The sequence below is a fragment of the Stegastes partitus genome, unplaced genomic scaffold (genome assembly GCF_000690725.1).
Source record: "Stegastes partitus isolate 25-593 unplaced genomic scaffold, Stegastes_partitus-1.0.2 Scaffold1524, whole genome shotgun sequence".
NCBI classification, from domain to species: domain Eukaryota; kingdom Metazoa; phylum Chordata; class Actinopteri; family Pomacentridae; genus Stegastes; species Stegastes partitus.
In genome coordinates, this window is record NW_007579255.1 from 92,729 (window position 1) to 105,796 (window position 13,068).

Consider the following 13,068-nt stretch of genomic DNA (forward strand, 5'->3'; position numbering starts at 1 on the left):
GCTCTCTTCCTTCCCCCCTCCAGCAGTGAAATTGGCTGTGTCACCAGTAGGGAGAGACAGTGAGATGGGCGGTTTATAGACTAGTGGCCGGGGCTGCTTTTCCTTTTTTTTTTTTTTTGTTTTTGTGTCGGACTGGATGGGAGGGAGCAGCAGCCTCAGTACCAGGCACTGCTCTCCCTCAGTACGGACCGGAGAAGACAGAGAGGAGGAGGCTGCTACATACATGCTGCCGCCGCCGCCGCTTCTCCTGCTGCTAAAGCCGCCTTTGTCTTAGAGGAATCTTTTTTTTTTTTTTTTTCTTTTTGGTTTTTTCAATTTTTCCCTCCTTCCTTTTTCTGTTTTTTTTGCTCTCCATCGAGGTTAGAGCCACTTGGATATTTTTTTTTTCTTCTCCTTAATTTTTTTTTTTTCTTTAACGGATTCCGACGGATTTAAACGAGCGATGTTGCACGCGGGGCTGCTGGTGCTGCTCGTCCTGGCCGGACTGCAGGTAAGAAGCCGCTTCGAGTTACACACCGGACACTTTACTAAAAATATTAAAAAGAAGCTTCTTTCTGTTCCGTAGCGATGCTGTTTTGTTGAGTTGGGAAGCTGCTAAGCCCTCCAGCGGGCACTTTAATGTATTTAGTACCACCTCCCCACACACACACGAAGAAGAAAAAAAAATTAAAATTAAAACCACGATAAAGTAGCTAGCTTAAAAAAACGACGAGCTAACGGTTGTTTTGTCACGAGACGCAGCGCTGCGCTAATTTGAATTTCACAATAAAAGGTGGTAACGTTGGGAGTTGGTGTTTGGAAGTTACATATATTTAATTTAGCTTTAATATTTATGTAGATTGCTGCAGCGTGTCCCCCCTCCTCCTCCTCCTCATCCTCTTCTTCCTCCTCTGAGTTAATTGTCTCTGTGGTTTAAAAAAAATAAAAGTGCAATATGGTGGGGTCACAGTATAAGTTTATGGGATGGCATGGAAACCCCTTTTTCTTCCCTACATAGCTGCTCAGAGAATAGCAAATGATAGCACCTGATTGAGGCATTTAACATTTATATTTACATCATCTCAGCTCCCCCCCTCTCTTCCTTCCTCTGTCCTTTTTCTTGCAAGCATTTTTTCCATTTAAATTCCTCTGATTAAGAATGGCAAGTGGCACGGACACTCACAATGCTCTTTTTCAGCAGGACTCCTCTCGTTTTACATTCTTTGGATAGAGAGAGAGAGAGAGAGAGAGAGACTGTGTGCATGCAAAGAAATAGGGCCAGGCCTGTGTTGAGGAGCTGAATCAATGCTGAGGTTGTGTGATGGAGTACATTTGGACATGCCTGAACACCAGAGCATTTCCCCCCTCCTGTTCTTTTCTTTTTTTTCAAGTTTATGCCCTGTTTGCGGTTAGTTCTTTTCCTTTGTGCTAAATTCTTTTCTTGGTGGAAACACAGGCGTCACTGATTCACATGTTTTGTGTTTCTTTGCCTCATTATCCTCTGAGTATTTGCTTTTATTGACAACCTTAAGCACATGTTTTTTTTTTCCTTTTCAAAGCCTGGCAATAAAAGAAAAAGAAACCAAAAATGATGAATATATTGATCAGATTGCACTCTCTCTCCTGTTAAAAAGAAGGATCCTGTTGTTTCTGGGTGTTTACTCGGACTCATAAATGTTTATTCCCTCCAACAGTGGATTGTTAGCATTTACTTTTTATTCCCTTGTTCCTGCACTTCAAAGTGGAGAGTGTTTGTCCAGAGTGGTGTGCTGATCAGAGGGGCTGGCCGACAGCGTTTGGCCATTACCCTGCGCCTGGGCCCCTACGTGGGGACAAATGGAGCTTGTTCTTGCCTAGCCATGCTTTTTGGCTAATGCTTAACCCTTTTGGCCTCATTATCCTAATTGCGGTCCCTGTTATAAAAACAACAGATGCTTTTGTGGGACTTCAGAACGTGACCGAGGGTTTTCTTTTTTTTTTTGTGTGTGTGCATTTTTTAAAGGTTGATTTATGACTCATTGTTGCCCTCCCCTCTCATTCCCACCCCGTCACAGATTGCAGCAGAGGGCAGGGGTACCCCGCCATGCAGGCCGGGCTTCTCTGAAGACGTATACAAGGTTGCGGTGCCAGATATTACAGAGAAAGGACAGCCCCTTTTCAACGGTGAGTGGTGAAATATTCCCCTGTCCCGCTTCGTGCCGGCTTGCCTGCTGTGTCTGAGTTTGATTGAGTGTCTGCGTGTGTGTTTGTAGGCATGCACGTCAGTCGAGCGTGCCTCCATGTGTTACATTTCAGGGCGATGGGGTTGGAGTTGGGGGGGGAGTGGGATCAGAACAAGCCTGACATATTTAAACAATTAGCTTCGGTGTAGTTGTGTGGTATTGCAAGTCATGTCGTTCGCCTTGTAAACCAGCTCAAATGTGGTTCAACTTTTACGCAGCTCCTGTCCTGTTTTTTTTTGCTTTCAACGCAGGGCTGAAGGCAGATTGTTACTGCAAGATCACACATTGTGGGCTTTTTTTTTTTTTTTAGACAAATATTAACTGCTGCTGGCTTTGTGATTAAAAGTAGGAAAACTTTGTTGGTTGCACTGGGGACAAGCAGCGAATAAAAATCAATTACACACACATTTGAATACTTATGCGACTTTAATCGAGCAAATCATCTCGCTATTAAGCATTCCATGCCTTGTGCTGGCACGCCGAATTGTTTCCATTATCTTATGCCGTTATTTTGCATTTGTCTTGTCCGAATTTAATTGCTCCTCTGTACAGCCTGTGAATCATTCCTGCCTGTTACTTTAAACGCTTTGATGCCTAAAGGTTCCTGCTAGAATTGCATGGTAATGTTGCAGTATTACATTGCTAAGCCCTCCCCTCAATCACAGTAATAATGGCAATTTGAATGTTTGTTGCAGCAGTAGTCCTCCTGTTGGAACCCCAGCTGCAGTAGGTTTGTATTTCTTGCGAACATGTAACATGATGCGAACAGGAAAAAGTGAAAACAAAGATTATTTTTTTTCTTCTCCATTGCAGTAGTCCATTACATTGCAGCAGGCATGACCAATACTGCTTCTTTGGAGTTTAATATTGGCAAAATGAGGATGCAGCTACCGTGAAATGGTACGCAGGTCTACAGACGGTAATAAAAACTGGAATATATCACCAGTGTGCCATTAGATGGGTTAGAGCCTTGAGGTCATTTGGACCAGAAAACATTCTCGCTTGTGTTGGATTTCACAGTGTGTGCCTAAAACTTGCACGCTGCCGTCGGTGTGAGTCAGAGAGAGATGGAGGGGGAGGTAGCAGTGACGAGAGAAGAAAGCAGCGAGGGAAGAGAGTGCTTAGATGGGTGGGTACAGCTTTCACTGGGCTTTACCTTGTGCACAAGTTTCCGTTTGATCCTGCAGGTGATGGATTTCCCTCTGTTGGCTCGTGGATGAGCCGTGACCGGGGGTAATCAGGTTCTCTTTTGTTTGCCCCCCCCCCACACCCTCCCACAATACCCCCTCTCTCCTTTTCTGTTGCCTTCCCCTCCCCCAGCGAGTTGTTGCTCTGTGGAGATTTCCTTGACAGAGAGGGGCACTCCTGTGTCATTGTAATGCAGCACAGGGCTCTGCAGCGTGGGATGATGTTAATGAAACTGCATTCTCTAATGAAAATCTCCTGTGGCATGTTTTGAAAGACAAAGCCCCCACAGTGTGGAGAGTATTCCCAAAGTTTTTCAACTTTGCTTTCACCACGCTGGTTTAGGATATTGTTTCGGACCACAAGCTGAAGGCTCTTTCAGACCGAAGCTGGCTTTAGCCGCATGTAGCTGGCTACTGTTTTCTGCTTTAATGTTTCCTTGCATTTCATTAACTTTGTCAATTGTGAACTGAATGGGTTTTAAATAATGAATGAGTGAGTGAATCCTACAGTATCTTATTAAATATAATCTAAAGGTCCGAGCATGGTGTAGCAGCACATGTCATAAATAACCCAGTCAGCTCATTCCACTATGCATACATTTTTCCTTAAGTTATTCGTGAGTGGTCACCGGGTTGGATAGCTTATTTGAAATCGGATCTGCCTGAGTATCAGCGTATTGTGTAAGGTGTCAGTAATACGAGTTCTTTGCTCGCACGCATTACATTTCAGACATGCACTCGAGGCAGTGGGGGTGAGCTGTTAGATATCTTTGTCCCGTATAATTGTAGCGTCGTCTTCGCTATTGATTAGGAGAATACACATCCTGAGCTCTGTAAAACCTGGAAGTGGTGGCCGTTCGCATGTAAACGACCGACATTGTATGCGCCAAATTAAAGACATCCTGCGGATTTGATGATGGTAATTGCGGCCAGTCAGCTGACGTAGCTGTTTGCGAGTAAGATTTAATCACGTTCCTGGCGGCGCAAACTGGACTTTTAACTGTTAGCTGGCCGAGTGATGCCCCATTGATTTTCAATAGATTTGTTAAAAGGAATGTCTTCAAATTTGCTTGGCAGAGCAGCGCCGAGAAAAGCCAGGCGGGACAATTATTCTTCTATGAGAACTCCTCTCCAATGATCCATTAAAGGGAGGTTACGCTCATTGTTTGCAGATGCAAAACCACATTAGGCTTACCCGCTGTCTACCCTCTGGGGCCCATATGACCTTGCTTTTAAGGCTGGAATATTTGCTCTGGCCTGATACTGTGTGATGAGAAATGACCAAACATAGTTATTTATTATCAGACCATCGCACAGATGAAAGCACCTGAAGTCTTTAAACATTCACGCGGTGTTTCCTCTTATCTTGTTTAGTGGCTTGATAAAGTGACTTGTTTTACTAAATTGCATTTAATTTCAGGTAGACTGTGGCTGCGGGTGGTTTGCCCCTGGGTGTCTAATGGAATTCTGGTGGCTTTGGAGAGCTGACACACATTGCGCAGTTTTTTTTTTTTTTTTCTCGAGATGAAGCCTTTAAAGCAGGGTTGCAAAGTGAGTCAGTCGGAGCATTATTCAGCAGAGGTTTCCCTCCCTAAAAACTGGGTTAATGAAAAGCCCAAAAGCTTAATTGAGCTTAATACGCTCTCTTATGCTGCTGTTCTGTCATCCCTACCCCCAACCTTCTATTCTGCTTTCATTTTTCTTTCTTCCACCCCTCAGCCCTGAGTTTTACTTATTTTCTTGACAATTATGTGAGCTGTGCGGTGAAAGAGAAGTATGTTTATAGTCGGCTTTGGCCTTGGTTCAAGTGCTTTAAATGTGATGGTGTCAAGAGGGTCCAGTGAGCTGGCTGCACAGATGAGCTGGGCGAGGGATTTACAGTTGACCAGTTTAATAACGTGATTGAAACAATTAGTGTCAACGTCAGCGATGAGAACATCAACAGGAAGGCTCTCGCAGGCGAAATACATCTGCGAATTTGCACTTAATCTATCATTAAGAATAATTACTTCTCGTTGCTGTGCTTGTTTAAGTCGGAGCTTTTAAAAACAATTTAACCCTTTTGACAAGAAAAACATTACATCAGTGAAATCCTAAGTTCTGCGTCGACTGAACCCCTTTTTAAAAAATGTTTTTCTGGTTCTCTGCGCTCTGTTAACATCCTGACGGTCCTGAATGCAGCTGGGGCCACTCATATGTGTTTAAGGGGCCCCAGCATTTGGTGAGAGGTGACCCTTCTCGACCCTCTCCTGTAAACTGGGACGAGTGCTCAGCAACATACTTAAGGCTTTTTCCTGGTCTCAGATTGGGAACGAGGCTGGTGGGGGTTTCCTGATGAGGTTTAGATGAATGGAAAACCAGCCAAAAGGGGTCCTGACCCATCACCAGGGAGGCCCCAAATGCACGGCACCTCTGCCTCATGTTATCCTGACCTGGAGAGTCAATTGTCCATCACTTAGGAAAACAAACAAAGGCAAAGTTTAAAAACATGGATCTGTAGCTCCAGTTTCTTAGTTTTTGTGCTGCATGATGGACAACTTTTGTGGTCCTTGTGGTACTGGGCCAAGGACTTTGAGTAACGTTTTATAGCACTCTGTTAATTGCTGACATATTTAGTGATAACTCTGAGAAACAGGATATTTGCTGAAACACACAGTGTCGGATAAAGAGTACCTACTGTTGGGATATTTGTTTTTGAGTTGTATGTATTGATCTCTGTGCCAGTGCTGAATAATTCATTTGTCAGCCGTTCTTCCCTTTTTAAAGATGGTATCTATAGGTACAGAGGAGAAAAAACTAAGAGGCACCGTGAAAGCAAACCCCGTGACCATCTTTCCCCTCTTGCCGGGGTTCAAGCTCTCCTACGTTGTTGTTTTTAAGCTCAGGCAACAGTTTCACCATAAGTTTGTTTGAAAGAGCAGTCCATCGCTCCCCACCCCCCTCCTTCTTTTTCCTGAGAGTGGATCAATGAATTCAGGGTCTTTGTTTGCTGAGATCAATATGTTGTAATGAAGGCTGCGCTCTAATTCCCAGCTAAAGCATCACTGGCGGAGTGGAGCTGAATTTGTTTTATTCTTTATTGTTATCAGCCTGCATAAATTTATTTTCATCTCTCTACCTTTTGTTTTTTTGGTTTTTTTCCCCTCCCCGTCTTCTCGGGAGCACCATGGCCTAGATAACCACCACATATTGTGACAGCAGATTGAATTTTGGCAATGCATGGGTTTTGGATGCTAACCTTTTTGCATGTTGTTTACAATAAAACAAAGAAGCCCAGAGTGCTTTCGGGAACAACACCGCCACCACCACAGTCATTTATCAGGAGATCACAGCTCCATTGCAGTCCTAAGGCTATACCGTAAAAATGAAATAACAATAATGTTAGTATATTAAAGCAAGCGCACCCATCTGTGGCTAAATCGCGAGCGCTCTCTCGGCCGGCGTGACAGGATAGGACGTATTTTATGTGCGTCTGACCTTTTCTAGGCCCTTAAGTTTCTAAGCGATCCAAAGGTAGTCTGAAACTTCCATATTTAGAGGCAGACAGGTACTTGTGCAACGCCTGAATGTTGATAAAGTGTTTTGTGGAGGGCAGACAGTGGCTTTGTAGCTTCTCACCACCTCTGCTCGTATCGCTGTTATCAGCTACAGGCCCTGCCCTCTGCTCCTGGCACCTCGGCGTATGCGTCTGACATTGGGCGGTAGTTAAAGTGTCTCTCTCCGGTGCCTCTGAGTGTGAATATGGAGTTTGTCCTTGACGTATAATTAGCTTGTTCTGCCCAGAGAGCCGTTGGTGGCGCTGGACAAGCATACTGGTACCAGGCTTGTATCTTGTGTAACCGTTTGGTTTTTTTTTTTAAAGGCTGTTTGAGAGACTGTCTCTGTCAACACAGGATTTAATTGAAGATCAGCAGCCGGGCCGTGCCATATAATCCGACCGGTGGTGAAATGTAGATTTTCATTTGTCTCTGGCCCGGTCGCCTGTAGCTACGTTTAGCAAATCAAATTTTCATTGTGCGTTATGATCCGCAGGGTTCTGACTCAGTCATGTGAAGGTTAAAGGGTTTATAGGTTATATGGTTCAGGATCACACCTGGGCCCTTCCATCCGTGACGTTGTATTTCTAAGGTTTTAAAATTGATGTGTTCGCTTTCATCTAGAAGACTGTCAGAAGAGAAAAGATTTATTTATTCTTCTGAATCCGTCTCTCCCCCCCTTTTGTTTGACATTAAAGCAAAGGATCTGTAATCCTTCTTCGTGACTGTGGTGTGGCGTAGCTTGACACACTGCTGATGATTTGTTTTATTTAAAGCAAAGAACACCCAGAAAGTGCATAAGATGACCCCACTATGCAACGAGGCCGTGTATAAATAGCCGTATTGACCCGACTTTGTGCATATATGCCTCCTTATAACTAGGCTAGTGTTATTTTTCACAAGTGAAATGCGAGAACCAGTGTGGAAAAGAAAATGCCAGCTTGCACCTAGAAGACAATACATCAGCACTATAGAGTGAATTGTTTACTTTTCTAGGGACTGATTTGTGGATTTCGGTGCCATTTTTCTTCCGTGGGACAGCCTTTTTTGGCTGGTAGAGCAAACAACTCCATATCTCTTTCACAGATTCTGTCTCTACAAAGAAAGCTCTGTTTGTAGTGTTCCTCCAGCTGTTTATTGTGCAATAACACCGTTCGATTTTGCCCACAGTTTCTCTCGGTGCTGTGCTTGTTTTTCTCATTATGTTAAGCTAGATGAGAGCATAGAGAGCTCTCTCCTCACGTTTTACATTGGCAGGCAAGTGAAAGGAAGCCACTCCCATTCCCCACTGCTTTCACTCTCGTTAAATCTTTTGTCCGTAAAGCATTACATTTAGCCTCAGCTTTTTTTTTTTTCTTTCTTTTTTGCTTTTAACCCGACCGGCTTACATTCACTAGCCGCCCAGACGTAGATTCAGCAGCATTACCTGTCTCGCGTAGCTTTAAGCGACAGACAGCAGGCAGACAACTGTGTCTTTGTGTGCAGGGTCAAACAGGGAAGCTAATACTGAAATGAATATATTAATGAGATAGTTTGTGCAAATGTAGAAAATAGAACCAGAACTAGCCCTCTGCTTAGCCTCTTTCTGTATGCAAGTGACACACATAACTCACGTTTTTTGTTTTTTTTTGTTTTTTTTGTTCAAACCTCACGCTGTGTTCAAGGGGCCGCATGAATTGGCACGGCATTATTCCTCTGACAACAAAAGAGAAATTTGAAGCAGGGACACGTTAATTGACCCAGATACTGTAACCATGTTCACAAAGGCCAATATCCTGCCTGGGAAGAGACGTCTACCTCCTGCAGGCCACGCCAACTATTGTGTTCCGGCGCAGGCTTCAATTTCAACACACCAGCGCTTTTTCTGGACACTAGCCTCTGATGACTTGCTTGTATCTCGTGACATTCTCCATGCATCCTCCTTTTATCCAGTCCTTTATCACCTCCACCACTCCCTTCCCGGTTGTGTCCCTTCCCCCTCCGCCTCATGTGAGCTTTAAGATGGAGGAGCTCCCTTGGCTCTATACAATGATTGATGTGCTTTAATTGGGTAATGCAAGGACAGAACTGTAGCATTTAGTTCTCTTTTTTTTTATTTTTTACCCCCCCTACAACTTGAGTTTGTTTCTTGGGGTGACCTTGGTTGTTTCATGGCTTCTGTCATAAGTGTTATTTTATCGGTGTGGTAATATTTCTGAAAAATGGCTGTCTGAGGTTTTGTGGGGTTTTTTTTTGGCACTTTATGACTTTTTTTTTACACTGACTTGTGCTCCGTGTCCAGCAGTTAATCCTATTTTTGCCATACAAAATAATAAAAAGCACAATTAATGTTATTTATAGTAAACAAATATTGTCGTTTAATCATTTTCTGGCTCGGTGATCGTGGTTATTGCTCTCCATTATCCCTCTCCAAACTGTTGGCTCATCAGATAAGCATATGTAGCCCGCCATATTACTCGTCTCAAGTGATCTACTGTTACCAGGCCCTGCTGACACCAGTGTCTGCCATCACGGCGGATATTGTGATTGACCTGCAGCAATTTCTAGCCTCCATTCGAGCGCACGCTATGGCAGTGAGCAACATATCGCTTTGCGGGCCCGTGTTGTCTGAGTTTATATTATCTCCTCCTCTGTCGATATTTACTGAGGCATTAAAGGGCGTGCAGCGTGTTGCCACTTTATTTCCAGTAGCACTGCCTCCCCCAGCAGGGTAGTGGCTGCAGGGGGGTAGATTCTGTCTGAAGGCTATAACTGCTGCTACAAGCTGAAGCTCTGCTAATTACTACAACATGTTTAACTTGCATAAAATATGCACCAGTTGGATGGCTGAGACACGTGGCGCAACATAAAATTGACTCTTCTCTTGCTGTAAGTTATTTTTTCTCAGCACAATGAATGTGTTTGTGTTTATGACCCAACGGCTGCATTGCAAGTTGACAATGAACCCTCCATCACAAAAAGTGTTTTCAATTTTTAGGCAGTGTTCTCATTCTCACCACCCGTCAAATGTAAGTCAGACGTCCTCAGTTGATTTTAAGCCCTCGTTGGTGCTTTAAGTTCATCGCTACTCGCCTCTTTTCATTAGGGCTTCTTCTCATTTTTTATCCCGGGCAGGTAGACTCTGCTTGTGTCGGACTGAGAGCTGGGAGCAGCTGCCCATTAGAGCCGCACGATTAATCGTATTAAAATCAATATTTACATTCGTAACTCTGAAATCCCATTCCTGCATTACAATGATCTTGCTTAGCAGGAGATCAGTTGTGTTAAGCCAAACATTCCTAATTTCTCCCTGAATTGTAAATTAAGGTTAGAAATAAAGGGCAACCCAGGTGGTGATGGAGGGGAAGAGGCTATTTGTATCGGATTTATGCAATACAGTTTTGACCTAAACTCATTTATGCTGCTCATATTCATTTGAAAGTAAACTTATAGCCTTTAACAAAATCCTTTCATGCCCTAAAATGTGTTCGATGTAACCCTACACGGTTGCCTCCTTTGAAATGTGTGCGGGTATATTAGTTCCCAGCCTCTGTCTCCACCCACCCCTGCAGCTCAAGCACACCTGCGACTCGGTTAAGATGCTGTCAAGCTACTCTACGCTACGCTGTGGCATCGGTGCAATTACACGTTCAAACCTTATACCACTTCTGAGGAGGAGAAATGACACGGAAAGCTCCTCCCCATGAGTTGACAGGATTCCTTTCTTCAGGTTTGTCTGAGTTCACTGCTTATTACACTTATGATATGTCTTCTAACGTACAAAAAAAAAAACATGTCACAGGGGCCCGCTAACAAGGTTTTTATTTGACTGGTCTTTGATGAGAGTGACAAGCACATTCAGGGCAGTCGTACTTGTAGCCTTGCAAGGTAACGCCGTAGTTTTGTTCAATACGAGAAGCGATCAAGGCCGCATATACTACCTGGAAATATCTGCTGTCTCCATTGTCAATACTCTTGATATTTTGCAGGAGAAAAAAACTTCTCTTAACAAAAACTTTCAAGGTACTGCTTTCCGCAGAGCTGGTGCCTTGTGTTACAGGAGCTTCTGTTTTCTGGTCAGCTTTTCTGTGGTTTTCAACCGCAAGAAATACAGAACATTAAGTGCATCTGTTTGCCAATCCAGAGCGCTGTGTATGTTTACATCAGAAATAGTGCTCTACAAAGCCTTTACATTTTATTCACAGAAACGCCAAAGTCTGTCGATCTTTCACAGCACTATGGATTCTGTGTAGCTGCGGTTTGCAGATACTGACCAACACACAAGCCACATTTCATCTGATTTCTCCCAAGTACAATACACTCAATCTTGTCTGGGTCCTGTGTCAGCTCTTCGCTCTCACACTAAGTGATCTAAGCACTGTGACCTTTGTAGAAGATAAGCTTCCTTCGGCTGACTTGAACAGTTTGGAATAACGGCCTCAACCATTAATTCATGGCATTGCTAACCATATGAGGGCTATGAGCCAAGGTTATTGACCTTTCACGCTGTCACTCGTGATAGAGGGAGCCAGGTCCAGAGGGAAAATGAATTGTGCTTATTAAGTGGCTGGGCTTTGAATCAAACCAAAGGGCCAACTTTATTCTCCTACTTTTCTTTTTCATTTATATCGTTATTTTTTTTTTATTTTCGACCAATCGTCTTGAGCTAAAGTAGAAATTGAAGGCGCGTACCGCTGGAATTACACTAAATCATAGTGCTTCCCTGCGTGTCTCTGTGAGAGATCAGGGTGTAATGTGTGAACTGCCTGAGGGATTAACACTTGGAGCCCAAAACACATTACAGCAGCACATCTTAAACTGAGGTCATTATTATCAGATGAAGGATTCGGTGACTTTAGAATTACTCATCGAAGTTTTCGCAAATGCCATTTGAACTGCCAGACAGACTTAGGCTTTTTATTTCAATCACAAATCTTTTTTTTTTTTTTTTTTTGTCTTCGTGGGTCTTTGCGTGTGATTTATTTGCACATTTATGGCTTGTAAGACAATGGAAGAAAGCCGAACAGGCAGAAAAGCATTTGAATAAAATGAAGCATGCAAAGAATGTTGTGTGGACTGTGGAGAAACAGAGCCATGGATAGAGAAGATTGAGCACATGTTATTTCAGCCCTGTCCTCCCTCAGAGCTCCCAGTCTGTAAAACCTGGTGGGAGGCATGCATTTATATTGGATCAACATGCTATGATGTTATTTTTCCAGCTCCACTACTTGTGGTTATAATCATACCCGCTCCCTTATGGGGTTCAAGTAAAACCATTTTTATTGACTCTGGAGGAGCTTATCTCTGCCTGATGCATTGTTTGTACATAGGACCACAATCACATCCCAGTGGAAATACGCAATAGATAAAAGCACAGAACTTGTACCATAGATGCGCTTTGGTTATTAGATGAGTTCCCCCATGAGGCCCAACATAAGGACAATTCTAAATATTATACATGTTCCGTTCGTACGTACACCTCCGATATTGCAGATGGGCTTCGCTGTAACCCGGTTTGAGGAGCGAGACAGAAAGACTTCAGCCATTCTCTGTAGTATTAATTTAGAAGAGACTGTTGAATTTTTGTAAGCGTTTGTTTGTTTGCAGCAAGGAAGCCAGAGAGCGAGGACAAATGCAGGAGGATTTTGTGTGCTGTTTGGAAATGCAGTGCGTACTTGTGTATCGGGGCGGTGGGACTTATTTGCATGCTCAAATGGACTACTTATCAAAATGTACAGTATGTACAAAATTGAAAAAAAAAATTATCTCGGCCTGTGGGCAGCAGGGGGGTGTGAACGAGTGGGTGTGCGTATTTTGGACCTGAAAAGCTCCATATCGCAAAAGCTCATACCTCGAGCTGGGACCGTGGACAAGTGGGTGCCAGCTGATGGAAAAAACATGCACTCACCGTATGATCACACCGCGGCTAAATATGGTTGTCACTCTAAATCTGAAGTTCACCCACAGTTCAGCTCGTTTTTTTTTTTTTTCCTAGCAGAATTTGAGTACGTTTAAATTTTACAGTCTGAACTGAAGACGCGTTGGACGGATGGAAGTCGGCGACATCAAAGTCACAGCCCGTTTCTCCTTCTTCCTGTCGTAGGTGTGAGTTGCCTCTGTCCTCGCGGTACGCCGGTGACAGATATAGAGATCGCAACGAGATGT

The 13,068-nt window shown here is 43.6% G+C and overlaps 1 protein-coding gene across 1 annotated transcript in view; it reads left to right on the top strand.

The window, feature by feature from the left end:
- Positions 1–340: 340 nt before the first annotated feature.
- Positions 341–13,068, top strand: part of LOC103371087 (cadherin-2-like) — a 57,281-nt gene continuing 44,553 nt past the window's right edge. Inside the window, exons 1-2 of the mRNA XM_008300308.1 lie at positions 341–490; positions 2,034–2,142. Coding sequence (XP_008298530.1) covers positions 443–490; positions 2,034–2,142 — 157 coding nt within the window. The 5' untranslated portion in view covers positions 341–442. The remainder of the gene's footprint in view (positions 491–2,033; positions 2,143–13,068) is intronic.